This window comes from Loxodonta africana, chromosome 3 (assembly GCF_030014295.1).
Source record: "Loxodonta africana isolate mLoxAfr1 chromosome 3, mLoxAfr1.hap2, whole genome shotgun sequence".
NCBI lineage: Eukaryota > Metazoa > Chordata > Mammalia > Proboscidea > Elephantidae > Loxodonta > Loxodonta africana.
In genome coordinates, this window is record NC_087344.1 from 47,197,592 (window position 1) to 47,213,610 (window position 16,019).

General features: G+C 52.6%; 1 protein-coding gene across 1 annotated transcript in view; it reads left to right on the plus strand.

Annotated features, from left to right (window-relative positions):
• The first annotated feature begins 2,169 nt into the window (after positions 1-2,169).
• The window catches only part of TNFRSF1B (TNF receptor superfamily member 1B), a 59,474-nt gene continuing 45,624 nt past the window's right edge, over positions 2,170-16,019 (plus strand). Inside the window, exon 1 of the mRNA XM_064281294.1 lies at positions 2,170-2,644. Within this exon, the coding sequence (XP_064137364.1) occupies positions 2,492-2,644 (153 nt within the window). The 5' untranslated portion in view covers positions 2,170-2,491. The remainder of the gene's footprint in view (positions 2,645-16,019) is intronic.

The following is a 16,019-nucleotide window of genomic DNA, read 5'->3' on the forward strand; positions in this document are numbered from 1 at the left end:
CCTTGCCAAATGGGTCCTGTCTTAGGTTTGGCCAATGGGAGGTAGGAGACTGGGGGGCGGGAGGAAGGCAGAAGCCAGGATAGTATGTCTCCTCCTTGGTTCCATATTCCTCCAGGTGCCCTGGTTCCTGGCCCTGGTTACACAGCCTCCAGCCCCAGAGGTGATGTTGGCTTCTTGCAGTGGCTAATCTCAGGGTTATCTTTCCTCCTCCTGATTGTTCTTTTACTTCTTCTAACATCATTGCTCAGTAGTCGTCTGTCACGTTGTCGTACTGTGGTGGCTTGCATGTTGCTATGATGCTGGAAGTTATGCCACTGGTACTTCAAATACCAGCAGGGTCACCCATGGTGGATAGTTTTCAGCACAGCTTCCAGATTAACACAGACTAGGAAGAAAGGCCAGGCCACCTATTTCTGAAAATCAGCTAATGAAAACTCTATGGATCACAACAGAATATTGTCAGATATAGTGCTGGAAAATGAGCCCCCTCGGTTGGGAGGCACTCAAAGCACACAGTGGCTGCAACAATAATCATAAAGGTGGAGCAGGACTGGGCAACATTCTTGACTGACACCCACCCCGTGGAGCCCAGCTCTTGCAGAGTTCACTGTTACTACGTTTGGGAGTCGTGGTGGGAGGTGGGATCCTAGGAGGATTCCTATGCTTGGGTGGTGATGGGGCCATTTGCTGGGATGGGGAAGTTGGCATAAGGAACTGGTTGGAGGGACTGAGCCAGCTGGACCAATTGGGTTTGAGGTGCCAGGGGGACATCCAAGGAGAACCATACGCTCTTCCACTGGGGGACACCTCTACTCCTAAACTTTGGCTTGCTCTTCTGGACCTGAGAAACCTTAAAATTGTTCCCAGGTGAGGCTTGCAAGGAAGTCTTTGTGCTTGTTTTGGTGGCTGACCTTCTCTGTAGACTTAGGTTGTAGACAGCGCTAGCTGCACCCTCAGCACAGCCCGTGTCTCAGAAATACATGGGAACCAGGTGATTTCCCAGCCTCCTGACCAGGGGGTGGGATTTTCCATCCTCCGAGAAGGTCACGTCCCAGTTCCTCACTCAGTGCCTGGAAGTACCGTCCTTGCTGTCTTCATCATGGGGACTGGTGGCCCAGAGCACAGTGCCCTACACCTCTTGGGGCAGCCTAGGGCAAAGGGACAGGGAAATAGGGCAGCATCTCACTCTCAAGATGCTCTGTGTGCCAGGGCAAGGACTCCCCCATATGCCTGGACTGGGAGAATATGTTTTGGCTCTGCAGGGTGGCCCTAGTGGTAGGGTTGGCACATGAAGGAAGCAGCAGGTGGCAGCTAGGGTGGGTGTCTAGCCATGAAGTGAGTTCTAGGGAAGCCACTTCTGTGGCCCCCACAGCTTCCTGGATGACTTTCTGTCCCAGCCTCTGTTTACCTGCCAGCCACCTGGATGGAAACTCAAAAGGTGTGCAGAGTGGGGTCTGGCTTACTCTGAGAAGGGCCTGATGAATGTTTAAGGATAAATGAACAAATGGATAACGGTAATAACAACTAATACTTATACAGTGTTTAAGCCACATATATGCTTACAAACACACACACCCATACACATACACACATTGTATTGTCTGTATTATATATCTTTAGGTCCCTGGGTGGCACAGTTTGTGTTACGCTACTAACCTAAAGGTTGGCAATTTGAACCCACCCAGTAGTGCAGCTGAAGAAAGGCCTGGGTGATCTGCATCCACAAAGATTACAGCCAAGAAAACTCTACGGAGCAGTTCTACACTCTAAACATGGGGTATCTATGAGCCGAATTGACTTGAGGGCAACCCCTTTGTTTGTTTTAGCTCTTTTAACCCTCAGAACAGCAGAAATTCAGAGACCCAGGTGGTCTGGCTCTAGAGTCTGAAGAGTGAATGGTCGACAACTCCTTTGGTTCCCCCAGAGCGTGTCAGCATCGTGGAATGTTTCCAAATTCCATGTCCCACTCCCAGGGAGTGGGTGGCCTGTGGAAAGGGTAAGTGGAGGCAGGGCAGGTTGAGAGACACAGCCTCAGGGCCACCACAAACCTGGTGGGAGCCTGTCTCCAGTGAAGGTCTCCCATCCCGCACTGGGAAGGGTGACTTGAAGGGGAGGGAGCTCTAGAAGGACGTTGAGGGGTCACTGACGGCTGGGAGTAGGACTGTGGGTATCGACCCAGTGCTGGGTTGGCAGGCTTGGGTCAGGCTCAGCCTTGTTAGGGGTAAAAGTCGGGTCTGGGTGTCCAGCTGCCGGCTGCGAGGAGGGGCGAACGTCATGGGAGGACGATGAGGAGGTGTGTCCGAGGCGAAGGGTGGGGGGTGGCCCCGCCCCTGGCCTCCCCCATCTCCCTAGGCTGGCCGCCGGCGCCTGCTTTCGCTTTCAGTCGGAGGCGAAGGAGCTCAGCGCGCAGAGCCGAGCCTGGAGAGACGTGCAAGGCCAACGGGCACCGCCAGACGCCGCCGCTCCCCGCCGCGCCGCCGACGCCCGTATCATGGTGCCCGCGGGCCTCTGGGCCGCGCTGGCTGTCGGACTGCAGCTCTGGGTCGCGGTGCCGGCCCAAGCGGGTGTCTCACGCGGTCCTGTGGGGACCCATGGGCAGCCCCCAGATGCTCCATCAGCGCTTTCCCGCGGCGCCTTGACAGAGGTGAGAGGTTTCAGGGGACCTGAAATCGCTCCGGGCGGAATTCTGGTCCCCATAAGCCCCGCGGCGAAGGGGTGCATCCCGGGGCAGGGGCTCCGCATCCACCCACCAGAGCCTAGACCAGGGCGTTTGGGGCCGGCTAGCTGGCCCCGGCGAGATCCCCGCTAGACCTTGGACCCTCCTTTACTCCTGCGACTACCACGACCATGCCATCCCACCGGCAGGGTCGCTGTCGGGGTGCTACCCCCACGGCCAGGTCCTGGCACCCTCTTCAGAAGACTTCCTCTCCTCTGGGCTATGGTTTTCCTCTTTGTTAGAAACACCAGGGCTGCCCGGCTGAGCAAAAGGGCCAGGTGTGCAGTCAGTGCCTAATAAGGGCATAGTGGGACTGAGGGCTCTCTCCCCTCCATTGCCCAGATCCCTTCCCAGGGACCATTTCAGAGCCTGTTCTTTGTGGGCTCTGGGGTGAGAGGAAGGCAACAGTGTCTTCCAGCCTCCCAGGCTGAGATCCTGGAAGGGCCTGTGTTGGAGCTGTGGGGACAGAGGAGGTGAGGGGGACCTTCTGGGCTAGTTATCAAGGCGGAGGTGGCCTCCAAGGGACCCCAGAGCTGTTATTCAAAACTAACATCACCCACCACAGTAGTGCTCTGAGTGGCAACGGAGAATCTGCAGAGATTCAATGTCCTTTCCTTGTTTGGCTGTCACCATGGTTTGGTAACGTAGGGTAACTCCATTTTACAGAGAAGGAAAACCGAAACTTAAAGGACCCCTTGTGTTTTATGGAAGGGCGCGGGTCACTCTTCTGGCCAGGGAGGAGGTGTGCGTGCAACCCCTGGCTCGTGATCCTGCCTAGAAGGAACTGGATGTCTCGATGGGGAGGAAGGTGGGGAGGTGGTGTTGGCTTCTGTGGCGACATGTGAAGGGGACTTGCTGATGCAAAACCAAAGACATCTTTAGAGTCCAGTTTTTGAGAGTGGAAGATGGGGGCTGTTGGACTGGAATTGACTCATCCACAGTGGGTGTTGGAGGGGGCTCCTGGGGGCAGTCCCAAAGCTTGTCCTGAAGGCAGGGGAGGTTCTGGGTGAACTTTGGGCCAGGAGAGTGCCAGCTCTGAGAGTAGATAGGATTGCTGGCAGCTGTGGTCTCCAGCAGCTTGGCAGGGTCTTGCCATAGACTTGGGTCTCTGATGGGGGCTTCCTGCTGCTAATTTGGGCTTTCTGGGGTGACTTCAGGGGTATGTGAGCCTCAGGGGGCAGGAGGCACGGGGCTTCTCTGCAGGATACCTGGCCAAAGTCCTGGAGTTGTTTGAGCGGTGTTTCTCTAGTGTGGCTCACACCCTTCCCCTCCTGAACAGCAGCCCCCTCATCAGGTCAGAGCCCCCCCTACCCCAAGCCCCTGCCAATTGCCAAAGGCCTTCTGCCCCTGCTCCCAGTGACCCCTCCTGGGCAGCACTGCTGGAACCACCCTCCTCAAGCCTGGACTGCCTTCTTCCCACTTGGGAAGCCTCCCGTGGCTCCCAATGGCTGAGACAGAAACTTCCTCAGGTATCCCAGGTGCCAGTGAGGTGCTGGATCCTTTCTCCCACCTCTTGTACACGGACCTCACACCCTGAGAGACGGATGACTGGATGGTCGTCATGTCTGCCTACTCTGCCTTTGCCATGCCGGCCCCTCTCTGCAGTATGCCCCTCATCCCCATTTTGTGTTGACATCCTCTTTCAAGGCCTTTCACAAATGCCACCCCTTCCAAGAAGCCTTTCCTCATTCTCCCCCTTGGATTTAATCCTTTTCTCTCCCAACTCTCAGAGCCCTTTGCCCCTCTCTAGGGCAGATTACATTCTGTTTTTTAAAGTAGGTTGTGTGTTGTCGTTGTGTGCTCTTGAGTAGATTCTGACTCATAGCGACCCTATATGACAGAGTAGAACTGCCCCATAGGATTTCCTAGGTTGTAATCTTTTAATCTTTATGGGAGCAGATCACCAGGTCTTTTCTCCCTTGGAGCTGCTGAGTGGGTTCGAACCACTGACCTTTCAGTTAGCAGGGGAGCGCTTAACCATTGCATCACCAGGGCTCCTTATGTCTTATCTACCTCAATAGATAGAAGATTCCTTGAGGGCAGGGACCATGGGTTTCTCCTCCTCTTCATTATTATCACATTAGTTCCTGTTTGTTGAACACTTACTAAGTGCCAGGCACTGTGCTGGGTACTTTACTATAGAATCTCCCTGAAATCTCACTTACAGCACCACCTAAGAGGTGGGTGATGCTGTTGCCTTTTAGAGATGTGGAAACCGAGGCTCAGAGAGGTTAGGAGATTTCCCAGGATCACAGAGATACGGAGTCGGGGTGGTGGGTTTGAACAAAGGTCTGCCTGCTTCCAAAGCTCTTTTCATTGTAGCCTTCCCAGTATGCATGTCTCCACTTCTGCCCCCAGCCCAGTCCTTCGCACACAGTGGTTACTCAGTAATGTTGGGATTTTACTAAATTGAGCAGAAAGAGCCCCAAGGAGACCTACGTTTGGCAGGTGATTCAAACTCACTTTATCATTTGGGCTTTTGCCTCTGTTAAAAACCGTATTACCAGCCTATCTGGAATGCATCATTCATTAAATTCACTTGGCCATTCATTCATTCATTTGACAGATAAATTCCAGAAAAGCTGGCGGGATAGGTGAGTGCTTGGTGCCCTCTGCTGGGGATGGGCAGGACCCTGGCCGTCTGGCTGTCTGCTTGTTGCTAAGGAGGAGGGTGACGGGGTCTCTACTTGCTGGGCCTTAGTTTGTCTCTGGAGGGCTTGAGACTTGGGGGCCAATGTTTTGCTCCTTATTACCCAGGGAGCTGGGCCAGCTTGGGTTGGCTGAGAGGTTGGGAGCTCCCAGGCAGGGACGGATTATCCACAAGTGCTTACCTTGCTTACCAGATCACCTGTAGTGAACGTCAAAGATGTGGTGAAACCCAAGGGAAATTTTTCACTACAGATTAGTCACTAAACACAAGTAAGCCCATGTTTACCTTGCTTTCTGGGTCATCTACCCCTGTCAGGGATTGTAAATTTAGAAAGAGGCTTTGATTCTGCAGGAAGGTGCTGTGGAGTTGGGAGAGAGACAGATGCCAGCCATATCTAGAAGCAGAATCTTTGATGTGGTGAAAAAATGTGAAATTGTTTGCACCGTGCTTACCTTACTTGTTGGATAATCCGTCCCTTCTCCCAGGTAGGCCTAGAGATGTTAGCCTTTTGAGTGGAGTTTGGCAATCTGTGGTACCTGCTGCCTGTGGGGTGCCTCTCACCTATACCTGCCCACATCCCAGAGGGGACATCTGTGTGCTGGCTGAGAGTGTGGCCAGGTGGTTGGGCATCCTTTACAAAGGGAAGTGGACAGGTGGCCAGGCACCCTGAGGCAGTGCCATTCATTCATTCTCCAGACATTCGTGGACACCTACTCTAAGGCCAGTCCAGTGCCAGGGTCTGGGGACCCTGAGATGACCACAACCTAGCCCCAGCCCTCAGGATCCACACTGCCAGGTGGCCACAAGACCTGGGCTCTGCCCCTGGCTGCCTTTGTGACCTGGGTCAAGCTGGAGAGCCTCTGTTTTCTCACCTGTGGATGCACAGAGTACACACCACCTTGCGCTCCTCGTGGGGCCGAGTGGATGGGAAAGGCATTGGAACATATAAAACTGAGAATCTGCTTGGGACTCTTGCATCAGGAAGTGGACCTCACTGTAGTCCTGGGACTCTCCTGGGCACTGTCCCACCCCAGGGCTGGGCAACATTTTATGGTCCTGACCGTTCAGCGCTTCTTAGAGGAGTGATCAGAGGGTTGTTCATGGCAGAAGAGGTGTTTTCTTTTTTAAATTGTTACTGTATCTATGTATACACGTACACATACATGTGTATATGGCGTCCTGGTGGTGCAGTGGTTAAGTGCTACAGCTGCTAACCAAAAGGTTGGCAGTTTGAATCCACCAGCCACTCCTTAGAAACTCTTGTGGGGCAATTCTACTCAGTCCTAGACGGTCACTATGAGTCAGAATTGACTCGATGGCCGTGGTTTTTTGGGGGGCATATATATATATATATATATATATATATATATATATACAACATTTTCCAATTCAACATTTTTTCCGGTGTACAATTTGGCAAAATTAATTACATTAATCCTGGGTGCAGCCATCATCTACCATTGGCAACTTTCCCATCACCGTAAACATAAAGCCACCGTATCTCAAACAATAGCTGTGGGGGGAAGGACAAGTTCTCATGCCAGCTGTGCCGTGTGTGTGTGTGTGTGTGTGTGTGTGTGTGTGTGTTGAGAGAGAGAGAGACAGTCAGTTCTGCTGTGCTCAACAAGTTCACAGTAGCCGCTTTTCTGTTCCTCAAATCTCTGTCTCCTCCCTCCCATATCCGCAAGTCTCATTCCCCTACTTCCTTTTAATCAAATATATCCTTCCTGGAGCACCTGGCCTACAACAAAAGCCCACCATCAGGTACACTACCTCCCCTTGACTTTCATTGCTTTCCTATACAGCGCTCAAGACCTGTTGCATTCCTTTCGCTTTTTATTGTATCTTCCCGCTACAATGTGAACTCGGGCAGGGCAGAGACTTGTTCACTGCTACAGACCTGTAGCCTAGATTAGGGGTTTCCTGTCTCAGCACTGTTGACATTTTGGGCTGGATAATTCTTTTTTCTCTGTGTGTAAACCTTTTCATGAGTTTTTATAATAGTGGTCTCAAACCGTATTTGTCCTTTTGTGATCTGGATAATTCTTGGTTCTGGGGGGCTGTCCTGTGCATCACAGGGTGGTCAGCAGCTCCTCTGACCTCTCCCCGCTATTTCCCCTTGGTTGTGACAGTCAGAAATGTCTCCAGACGTTGCCAAATGTCCCCAGGGAACAAACCCAGACCCATTCTGTGCCTGGCCCTTTGTAGGCACTCAATAAATATTAATGAACTTCAAAAAATATCCATCTGACCTTTTCAGTAATCCTGTTTTACAGATGGGGAGGCAGGAGGGTTTGCGAAGCCAGTGGCGGCAGAGCTGGGCCCTAGTTTGTCTCTTTCTTTGGGATATTTCTCAGGGCTCCTCCCCTGCTATACTGGGTCTGCTGAGGCTAGAGGTGCTCTCCCCAAGGTGCTCTCACCTCTCATCCCCCTCCCTGGCTTGTGATGGGGCAGCCCACGGGCAGTGACTCAGGGCCGGGGGCGGGGTGGGGTTGGGGGCAAGTGACTTGTCTGGAAAGCAGGCAGGGAAGGAAGTCAGGGAGTGGGGTGGGGAAAGCAGTGTTCTGGGGAGAACATAGCCAAGAGGAGATGTCATGGCTCTGGTTCCGGATCCTCCTCTGCTTGGCACAGGCAGGCAGTGTTGATGGTTTAGAGGAAGGGCCCAGGCCTCTGAAGCAGACAGACCTCCGCGCAAACCCTCACAATGCTGTTTACTGGTTATGTACGTAACCTTGGCGAGTCTTTTCATCTCTGGGAGCCTCTGTTTCCTCATCTGTGAAATGGGAATTATCCGCCCCCCCTCCACTGGCTGGTTGTTACGATTAAAAATGCTGCATGGGCCAGTGTTCCTGAACTGTACGTGTAGAAATTGTTGAGACGGCGTGGGGTTTGTTATATATACCAGTGGCATAGGTTTTGTTATCTATACCTGTACCACAACAAACAAACAAAAAATTTCTTTTGAGTGCTTTATGGGCTGTGAAGTTCACCAGCTGCGGGGCCTGATCTGACCCTCTGGGTCATGGGGTGGGTGCTCAGGCCCAGGAGGCAGGGACCACCCAGGGAGTTGCAGGGTCTAGCAGCCTGGTTGGCAGACCTCTACCTGGAGTTCCTGCCCAGATGGCTTTACTGCCCACCCCTGAGAACAACTTCCCTCCTGCCTACCTTTTCACGGCTCTGCTTCCTGCCCCATGCCCCCTTGCTGAGCTTCTCAGACCACCTGCCTGCCTGCCTGGCCTGAGGACCTGGCCGGCGTGTGGCCAAGGTGGTAGGGTCAGGAAATCACTCCCCTGCCCCTCCCACCCCTTTCAGTGAGTGACACCTGCCATATGCCATTTGGGGCTGAGCTAGGGGTGCATTTGGTATAGTATGGAGGGATCTTGTGGCCTGTCTGAAGAGGATGCAGATGGCCTCGGCTTTCCCGTGTGTTAAATGGGCACGGGTTGATTCCAGACAGTCTCTAAAGCCTCTTCCATTTCTAACCTCTGTGATGCTCATGACCCTGAGGAAGGGAAGCTCTGTGGGGGCTCTTCTGAGGTCATGTCGTCCATCTCTCAGCCTCCAAGTCACTTCCAAGAGGAAGGAGCACTGGGCTGGGTGTTGGGAGACCAGAGTTCCCATCTGGGCACTGTGACCAACTTGCTGTGTGGTCTTGCTCAGGTTCCTTAACCTCTCTGGGCCTAAGCATCTCTCACTATAGGACCTAACAGCACTGGTCCCAATGCTGTCCCTGGAATGTTGGGAAGTATTAGCTTTGAGTGTGCTTGACAAAGGCCATGAATGGGATAATAGATCTAAAGTTCTTCCAGGAAGGAGAGCCCAGCATTCCTCACTGTTAATAGCTTTGTTTCCCAGCCTCTCTTCTTGCTGACCTAAATCCCACTTGCTTTGGCTGGAATTATTTGCTTGACTCAAGAATTCCTTGCTGCCTGTCATCTTGGAACCCTCGGGCAGAACAGAGTTCACAGATTTCCTGCCTCCTGGCCCCTTGCCACCTAGTTAGCACCTTTTCAAGTTCAGAACCCAGACCCTTTGGGACCCCAGACTATGGGAAAGTCCATAGCGTCAGCATGCAGTGAAGGGCCCGCTGTCTGGGAACCCACAGGTTAGAGGAAGCCTTGTGCAGATGGGTGCTTTCCTCGAAGAAGCAGCCCTGTGTCACCGGTGGTGGGAACACGCCCCTTGGCCTGGTTCTGAGTCCTGTTTCCTCCTTTACAGCCCAGATCTTGGGGTGCTCATCTCTTCCTGCCCAGCTGTTGACTGCCTGGGTAGGGCTCAGAGCCTGGGGCCCACCCCTCTGGGGCTCAGTCTTTTTCCACCACTCGTGGCGCTTGGTGATATCACTCACGGTGGTGACATCACTGTGGTTTGGGGCACTGGGCTGTGAGCCCTGGAGGAGGAAGCACCTATTTACCACCTGGGGTTTGAAAGAGTTAATTTCCTTCAGCCTCCCCTAACCCCCAGGTGTGAGCAACGCTGGAGGAAGTGGAGTGGCTTCCCAGGATCCCAGCTCCCAGCTGGTCTTGACTCCAGCCCTGCTTTCCAGGTGGACCGTGGCAAGTCACCCTTCCTCTCTGAGCCTCTGTTCACAGAAGAGCAGTGGTTGAAACAGACTAAATCTCCCACTGTCAATTCTGGAGGTTTATGAACACTAGCTTATTGACCCATTCCTGGAGTAAGAAGGCCCGTTAGCCACCTATTTAGCACCAAAGGCTGAATGTTGGGAGAGGAGGCTGCACCCCACTTCTCAGTCCCCGATAGACAGGACTGCTGCCCTCCCACGTGAAGTAGCAGACACTAGTGGGCACGTCCTGCTGGGAAAACTGACAGCACAGACTGACGAGCGGGGCCACGGGGCGAATCCCTTTCAGGAGCGCTGGCTGTCCTTGAGAGGCCTGGCAAGCCACCTCTCAGTGCCCTTTTGGGGTCCTGGCCCTAGACTGACCTAGCCACTCTGACCTGAGACAGGGGCAGAAATCCCCAGGGGGTTTTGTTTGTTTTCTTTTGTCATCCAGACAGTGGCCCACTCATCTGGCTCAGTTGAGCTTGGTCCTGCAGTGGGCATGGCTGATGTGGCCACGGTTCGGGAAATTGAGTGGGCCTGGGGGTATGAGCCCGAGTGGGAAGGGATTTGGGGACGAGTGGGTAGACTCTGTGCAGGATATCTTCTGGGCTGTCCTGTCCATGAGAGATGCCAGAGGCTGCAGGAGTGGACCAAGTGAGTGTGAGGCTGCGAGTCTGGGGTCTGAGCCCCAGTCCTGGCTCGGCCTCCGACTCAGGGAGGACTTGGCTGATGCCTTTCTCCTGTCTAAACCACAGCTGCCCCATCTGTAAATTGGGATTAGCAAGGACTCACCCCCAGCCTCGCCCCAGCTTTAGAATCCTTTGGCTGCAAGTGACAGGCTGGAAGGAGGGGGTAGAGGGAGTTGGTGACTTTGTGTGAGGCTTGGGGTGCAGCTCCTGTGTCCAGGTGGTCCTGGTTCAGAAGGCCCAGATCTGGCCCAGCTCTGGACTTGACAACAATTCTCTGGGGAAGGGGTTTCAGGACTGTGCCTTAGTTAGTGGGACTCCCTGGATGCCCCCGCCTGTCCCCCTGGTTGCTGACCTGTAGCCTGGACGTCTGCCTGTAATTCACAGGCTCCCTGGTGACCCCATTGTTGGCCTCCAATTTGCTATTCCTCTGGAATCTCAGCCTCAGAGCCCTGCTCCTTCCTGTCACGTCCTCCCAGCTTTCTCGAGCCCTTTCTCCTGCACCCCAGGGCATGATTTCCCCATTCTCCTTGGCCATCGCCCCTCTCCTAATGGCTTTACTTTCTTCCTGTCCTGGCCTGGCCTCTTGATCACTGGCTTCATCCTTTCTTCTCACCCTCCTGACTGGTAAATACTCTGACCCCATCCTGCCCTCCTCCAGGCCCTCCTCCGGCAATGCCCATACAGGGGTCCTTCTAAAACACTGAGCCCTAAAGGCTGGGCAGGACTGGGATGAGTGGATCTCAGGTGGGGGAATGGTTTAGAGAAAGACAGGGAGGAATGAGTGGCAGGGAACAAGCCTGGACCATCCTAACTGGAGCAAAAAGTTTGTTAGGGGCTGTGAGGGCACATGGTGCCATCAGCTGGTTTGGGGCCTGTTTATGGATGTAGTAATGACAATTATATTGAAAAATTATAGCAACTATCATTTTGGGGGGATTTACTAAACACTTTACAGGTGTTTTCTCATTTAATCCTCACAACAGCCCCATGAGGTATGTACTGTTATCAGTCCCATTTTACAGATGAGGTGTAAAGATTTAAAAAAAAAGAAAAAGAAGACAAATTCCTTCAGTGCTGCTTGCTAATAAGTAGGAATTCAAAGCCAGGCACCTTAATTCCAGAGTCAAAGCTCTCAGGTACCACACTTATCTCCTGTCAGGCAATAGGGAGCCATTGATAGTTTTTGAGCAGAGGAGTGACTGGAGGCAGCCAGTGTTTTAGGAAGATCACGCAGGCTTCAGTGTGAAGGACAGATGAGATGAGGAGACTGGAGGCAGGGAGGCCCATTAGGAGGCTATTGCAGTGGTTTAGGCAAGAGCTCTGGGCTGGGAGTGGCTGCAGAACAGGAAGGAGAGGACAAGAGGCTTCAGGGAGAAGGAAGAAACACAGAAGAAGAAGAGGGGGGCCCTCTGGCCTCAGCTCTGCCCCATCTAGAGGCAAGTGTCCTGATTCTTGTCAGTGTCAGCCTCTTGTGTACCTGGAGCACTCGTGGCCAGCCACAGGGCAAGCCTGGCTTCTGTCACCCCTGGCCATGCTGGGGTGGGCATGAGACTGGGCAGACCTGACTCACTCTGTCAGTTCAGATGTGAGAAAGAATGTGTCCCCAATGGACTGGGGGTAGGACGCCTGGGGGCTTGCCTGGCCCTGTTGCCAACACACCTGGGGACCCCTCCAGCCCCTCTCTCAGGTTTGGCTTACTCACCTGAAAAGTGGGAGTAAAAGTGTCCCTCTTTTGTCACTTCCCACTGGAGCTGGGAGACACTCCAAACAAAGGAGAGAGTGCAGTGCACCAAGGGCTACAAGATGACATTCATGGGTACTTCCTGGGTACCAGGCAAGAGTCTGATGCATTACGTGCACTAAGCACCTATTATTATTCCCATTTTACACAAGAAGAAATTGAGGCACAGGGGTGAAACTACCTACCCAGGGTCTCACAACTTACTGGGGGAGAGCCAAGATTGGACCCAGGTAGTCGGGCTGTAGACCTCTGTGCTTAAACCTTGGCCCAAAAGTAATGGTGATCAAGGTGGCTGCCACCAGTTGCTGTCAAGTCAGCTCTGACTCATGGTGACCCCATGTGTGTCAGAGTAGAACTGCGCTCCACAGGGTTTTCAATGGCTGAGTTTTTGGAATTAGATTGCCAGGCCTTTCTTCTGAGGCACCTCTGGGTGAACTCAAACCTCCAACGTTGCAGTAAGCAGAGGAGTGTGTTAACTGTTTGCGCTACCTGGGAACTCCTCAGGTGGCTGAGATGGGCTTTTATCTGAAAACTGTTGCTCGGTTTCCCCCCACGAGGGATGTTCCCCCCGTCTCTATAATAAGCCCATTTCCTTTCCCGTTCTCAGTCATGCTAGCCACAACTCATTTCAACAAATCGGAAATTAAAAGTTTGCTTCTGTTGAACAAATCAGCATCTCTTAGGCACCTGCTGTGGGCCATGCCCAGGGCTGGGTGTGGAGTGATGAGTAATAAACACACTGGTTAACTGTGAGCACTGACTGCAGGCAGGGCACAGCATTGAGCACTTTACACCACTGACTTGGTGACTTATAACAGCTCCATGAGCTGGACACTGTTTTTTTTTGTCCACATTTTATAGATGACAGAACTGAGGCTGGTGAATGGCAGGACTGGAATTAAAACCTGGCATCTGGCTCAGACAGAGGTCATTCAAGGGTGTGCAGAGGAAGCCCTTAAGGAGCTCAGTCTAGAGGAGGAGACACAAGGGAAACAGCTAATTAAACCAAAAGGTGGTTTGGGCAGGATAGATGTCTACTCGGGTTGCCACTGGAGCCCCCAGGACGCACCCTGACCCCAGCTCGGGGTTCAGAGGTTTTCTGGTAGTGATGATGGAGGAATCGTTTGAAAGAAGCTAGGAATGAGCCCTGCAAAGTGGGGGTGCTCCCACCACACTCAGGAGCCAGGGGACCTCTGTGTGGGCAGAGGGGGAGGCAGGAGAAAGGTGTGGAGAAGAGTGGAGGGAACCAGATGCTTCTCTGTATTCTAGACAGTGAAAGTGATGATGCCAAGGAGGTGAGACGAGGTGGAGACACTGGCATGTGGTGCCCGGGTGCCAAGCGGAGGAGGCTATGTTCCTGCCTGAGGGCAGTGAGAGCCAATGATAGCTTTTAAACAGGATCAGACTTGGAGGTAGGAAGGTAGCTTTGGGCCCATCTGGAAAGGGACGGAAGGCTGGGGACAAGAGTGAGGAAGCCATAGCTGACAAAAGCTGCCGAGGGTGGGGAAAAGGGGACCATAGTGGAGATTTAGGAGGCGATATTGATAGGCCTTGGTGGAGTGTGAGTATGGGCGGCGGGGGAGTGGTTTGCGGCATTCCTTGGGTAAAGGGACCGCACCCAGGTGTCTTTTTACCTTTAGGCTTAGAGAACCAGATACCAGCCTAGGCTTCCTGTCTGCCCCTGGATCACTTCTAAAGCACCATCACAGGCAGCAGGTAGGGAGTGGGATGTGTCACTTCCGGGCTGCTGCCTGTGATGTGGTTGGTCCTTTCTGACGCAGACGCGGCTTCTCTCCGTGACGGCAGACAAGCCTCCGTCGCCTAGTCTGTTGTCGCCGTGACGGTCTGGCCTGATGTGGCTGTACCCCACCAGCTCATGGAGCGCCTGTAACCCTCCAAGACTGAGGCCTTAAGAGCCTACCACCACACTCAGGGGCCAGGGACCTGCCGTGCAAATGACGTGGTTTCTCTATTGCTTAAAGACGGTTTCCGGTGTGCATTGTGTGAGGGTCTTTGGGTCACTGAGCAGACGCCTCTGCCCCCTCCCACAGCTGCAGTATCTGCCCCCAGGACCCTGGAGACCCTGTTGTCTGGAAGAGTCCTGAGCCTATGATGCCTTGGTCACTGTGTGTTCTCAGAGGAGCCACTCTCCCTCTCTGAGCCCTTCATCTGTAAAATGAGGGAGCAGGACAAGATCATAGGGTGTAAAATTGCCGGAGTGTTGGACGTGGAGTCAGATGTAGCTGCGACTAGCTTGTGGTCAGCGACTCACTGCTGCATGGGCTTGGACATGGCATTGAATCTCCCAGAGCCTCTATTTCTGCACCTGTAAAATGGGGTAATACTCCCATCATCGTGTTAGTGCAAGGATAAAATGAGAGAATGTGTGTGAATGTGCTCAGCACTGTTTGGCACACAGTAGGTGTTCCTGCTGGGTCTGAACACCCGTTATGGGTCTGTCTAGCTCTGTGAAAAGTGTAGGTTTGAACCCCTCCGCCTATGCTGTTGCCCTGAGGTAATCTTTTAAATTTTAAATTGAAACTATACCCTAAAGTTATATTTAAACCAAACAATAATTTAGCTTAGTTAGTACTGTGCTCTTTTAAAGAATTATCTATATGGGATCAAACTGACAACAGCAACCTGAAGGGTTAGATGAGAACCTCAGAGGAAGGTGAATTTATGTTAATGGTTCGGAATGATTTGGAAAAGGACGGTGAGAACGCACAACTTGAAGAATGTGATCAGTGTTACTGAATTGTACACGTAGAAATTGTTGAATTGGTGTGTTTTGCTGGTGTATTTTCACCTTGCCCCCACCAAATTAAAATAAATAAATATCCTCTCTGACACATAGGAAAAAAAAATATGTAAGTTTGAGGGGAACTTATATTCCCTAAAGCCCAAAACTTTTCCTCCTTCCCACCGTGTCCCCTTCCTGCTCTAGCTGGCAGCGAGCTGATCCCTGCCCAGGGGTGCTGTTGGGGATGGATGCTGGGAGTATGACCCTTTCCCAAGGGTACTGGCATCTAAGAGGGGTCTCCAGAAAATTAAAAAGCCTTGAAGACTCCAAAGAATGCTGTCTAGTGGTGGAAGGAAAAGGAGCCAGCACCACAGTTTCAGTCCTTTCAAATGACTTTTTTTTTTTTTTTTTTAGGGTAGCCGCCCCTTCCTCCTTCCCCAGGGCTACTCTTCTTTTCCTTCCTCTCTCTCACTATCTATTTATATAAATAGGAGAAGGAAGGGGCTGAGGGCCACCGGCTTAGGGATATTCACAGGGTCTTGGTCTGGGAACAGGAAATTAGCTGGGCCAGGTTGCCTAATTCCCCGAGTGCTCACCCAGACCTGCATGACTGCCCTGGTCCTATCTTTTAATGGCTACATGGCTTCCTGAGCCTCAGTTTCTTCATCCATAAAATGGGGGTAATCTTTGTTCTTAGCACAAGGTTGTGCTGAGGATGGCCCCTTGGGGATGCAAATGGTTAAGCACTTGACTACTGTCTGAAAGGCTGACAGTTCAAACCCACCCAGAGGCGTCTGGGAAGAAAGGCCTGGTGATCTGCTTCTGAAACGTCACAGCCTTGAAAACTCCACAGAGCACTTCTATTCTGCACACACAGGGTTGCCATGAGTCAGAATCAACTCGACGGCAACAAGTT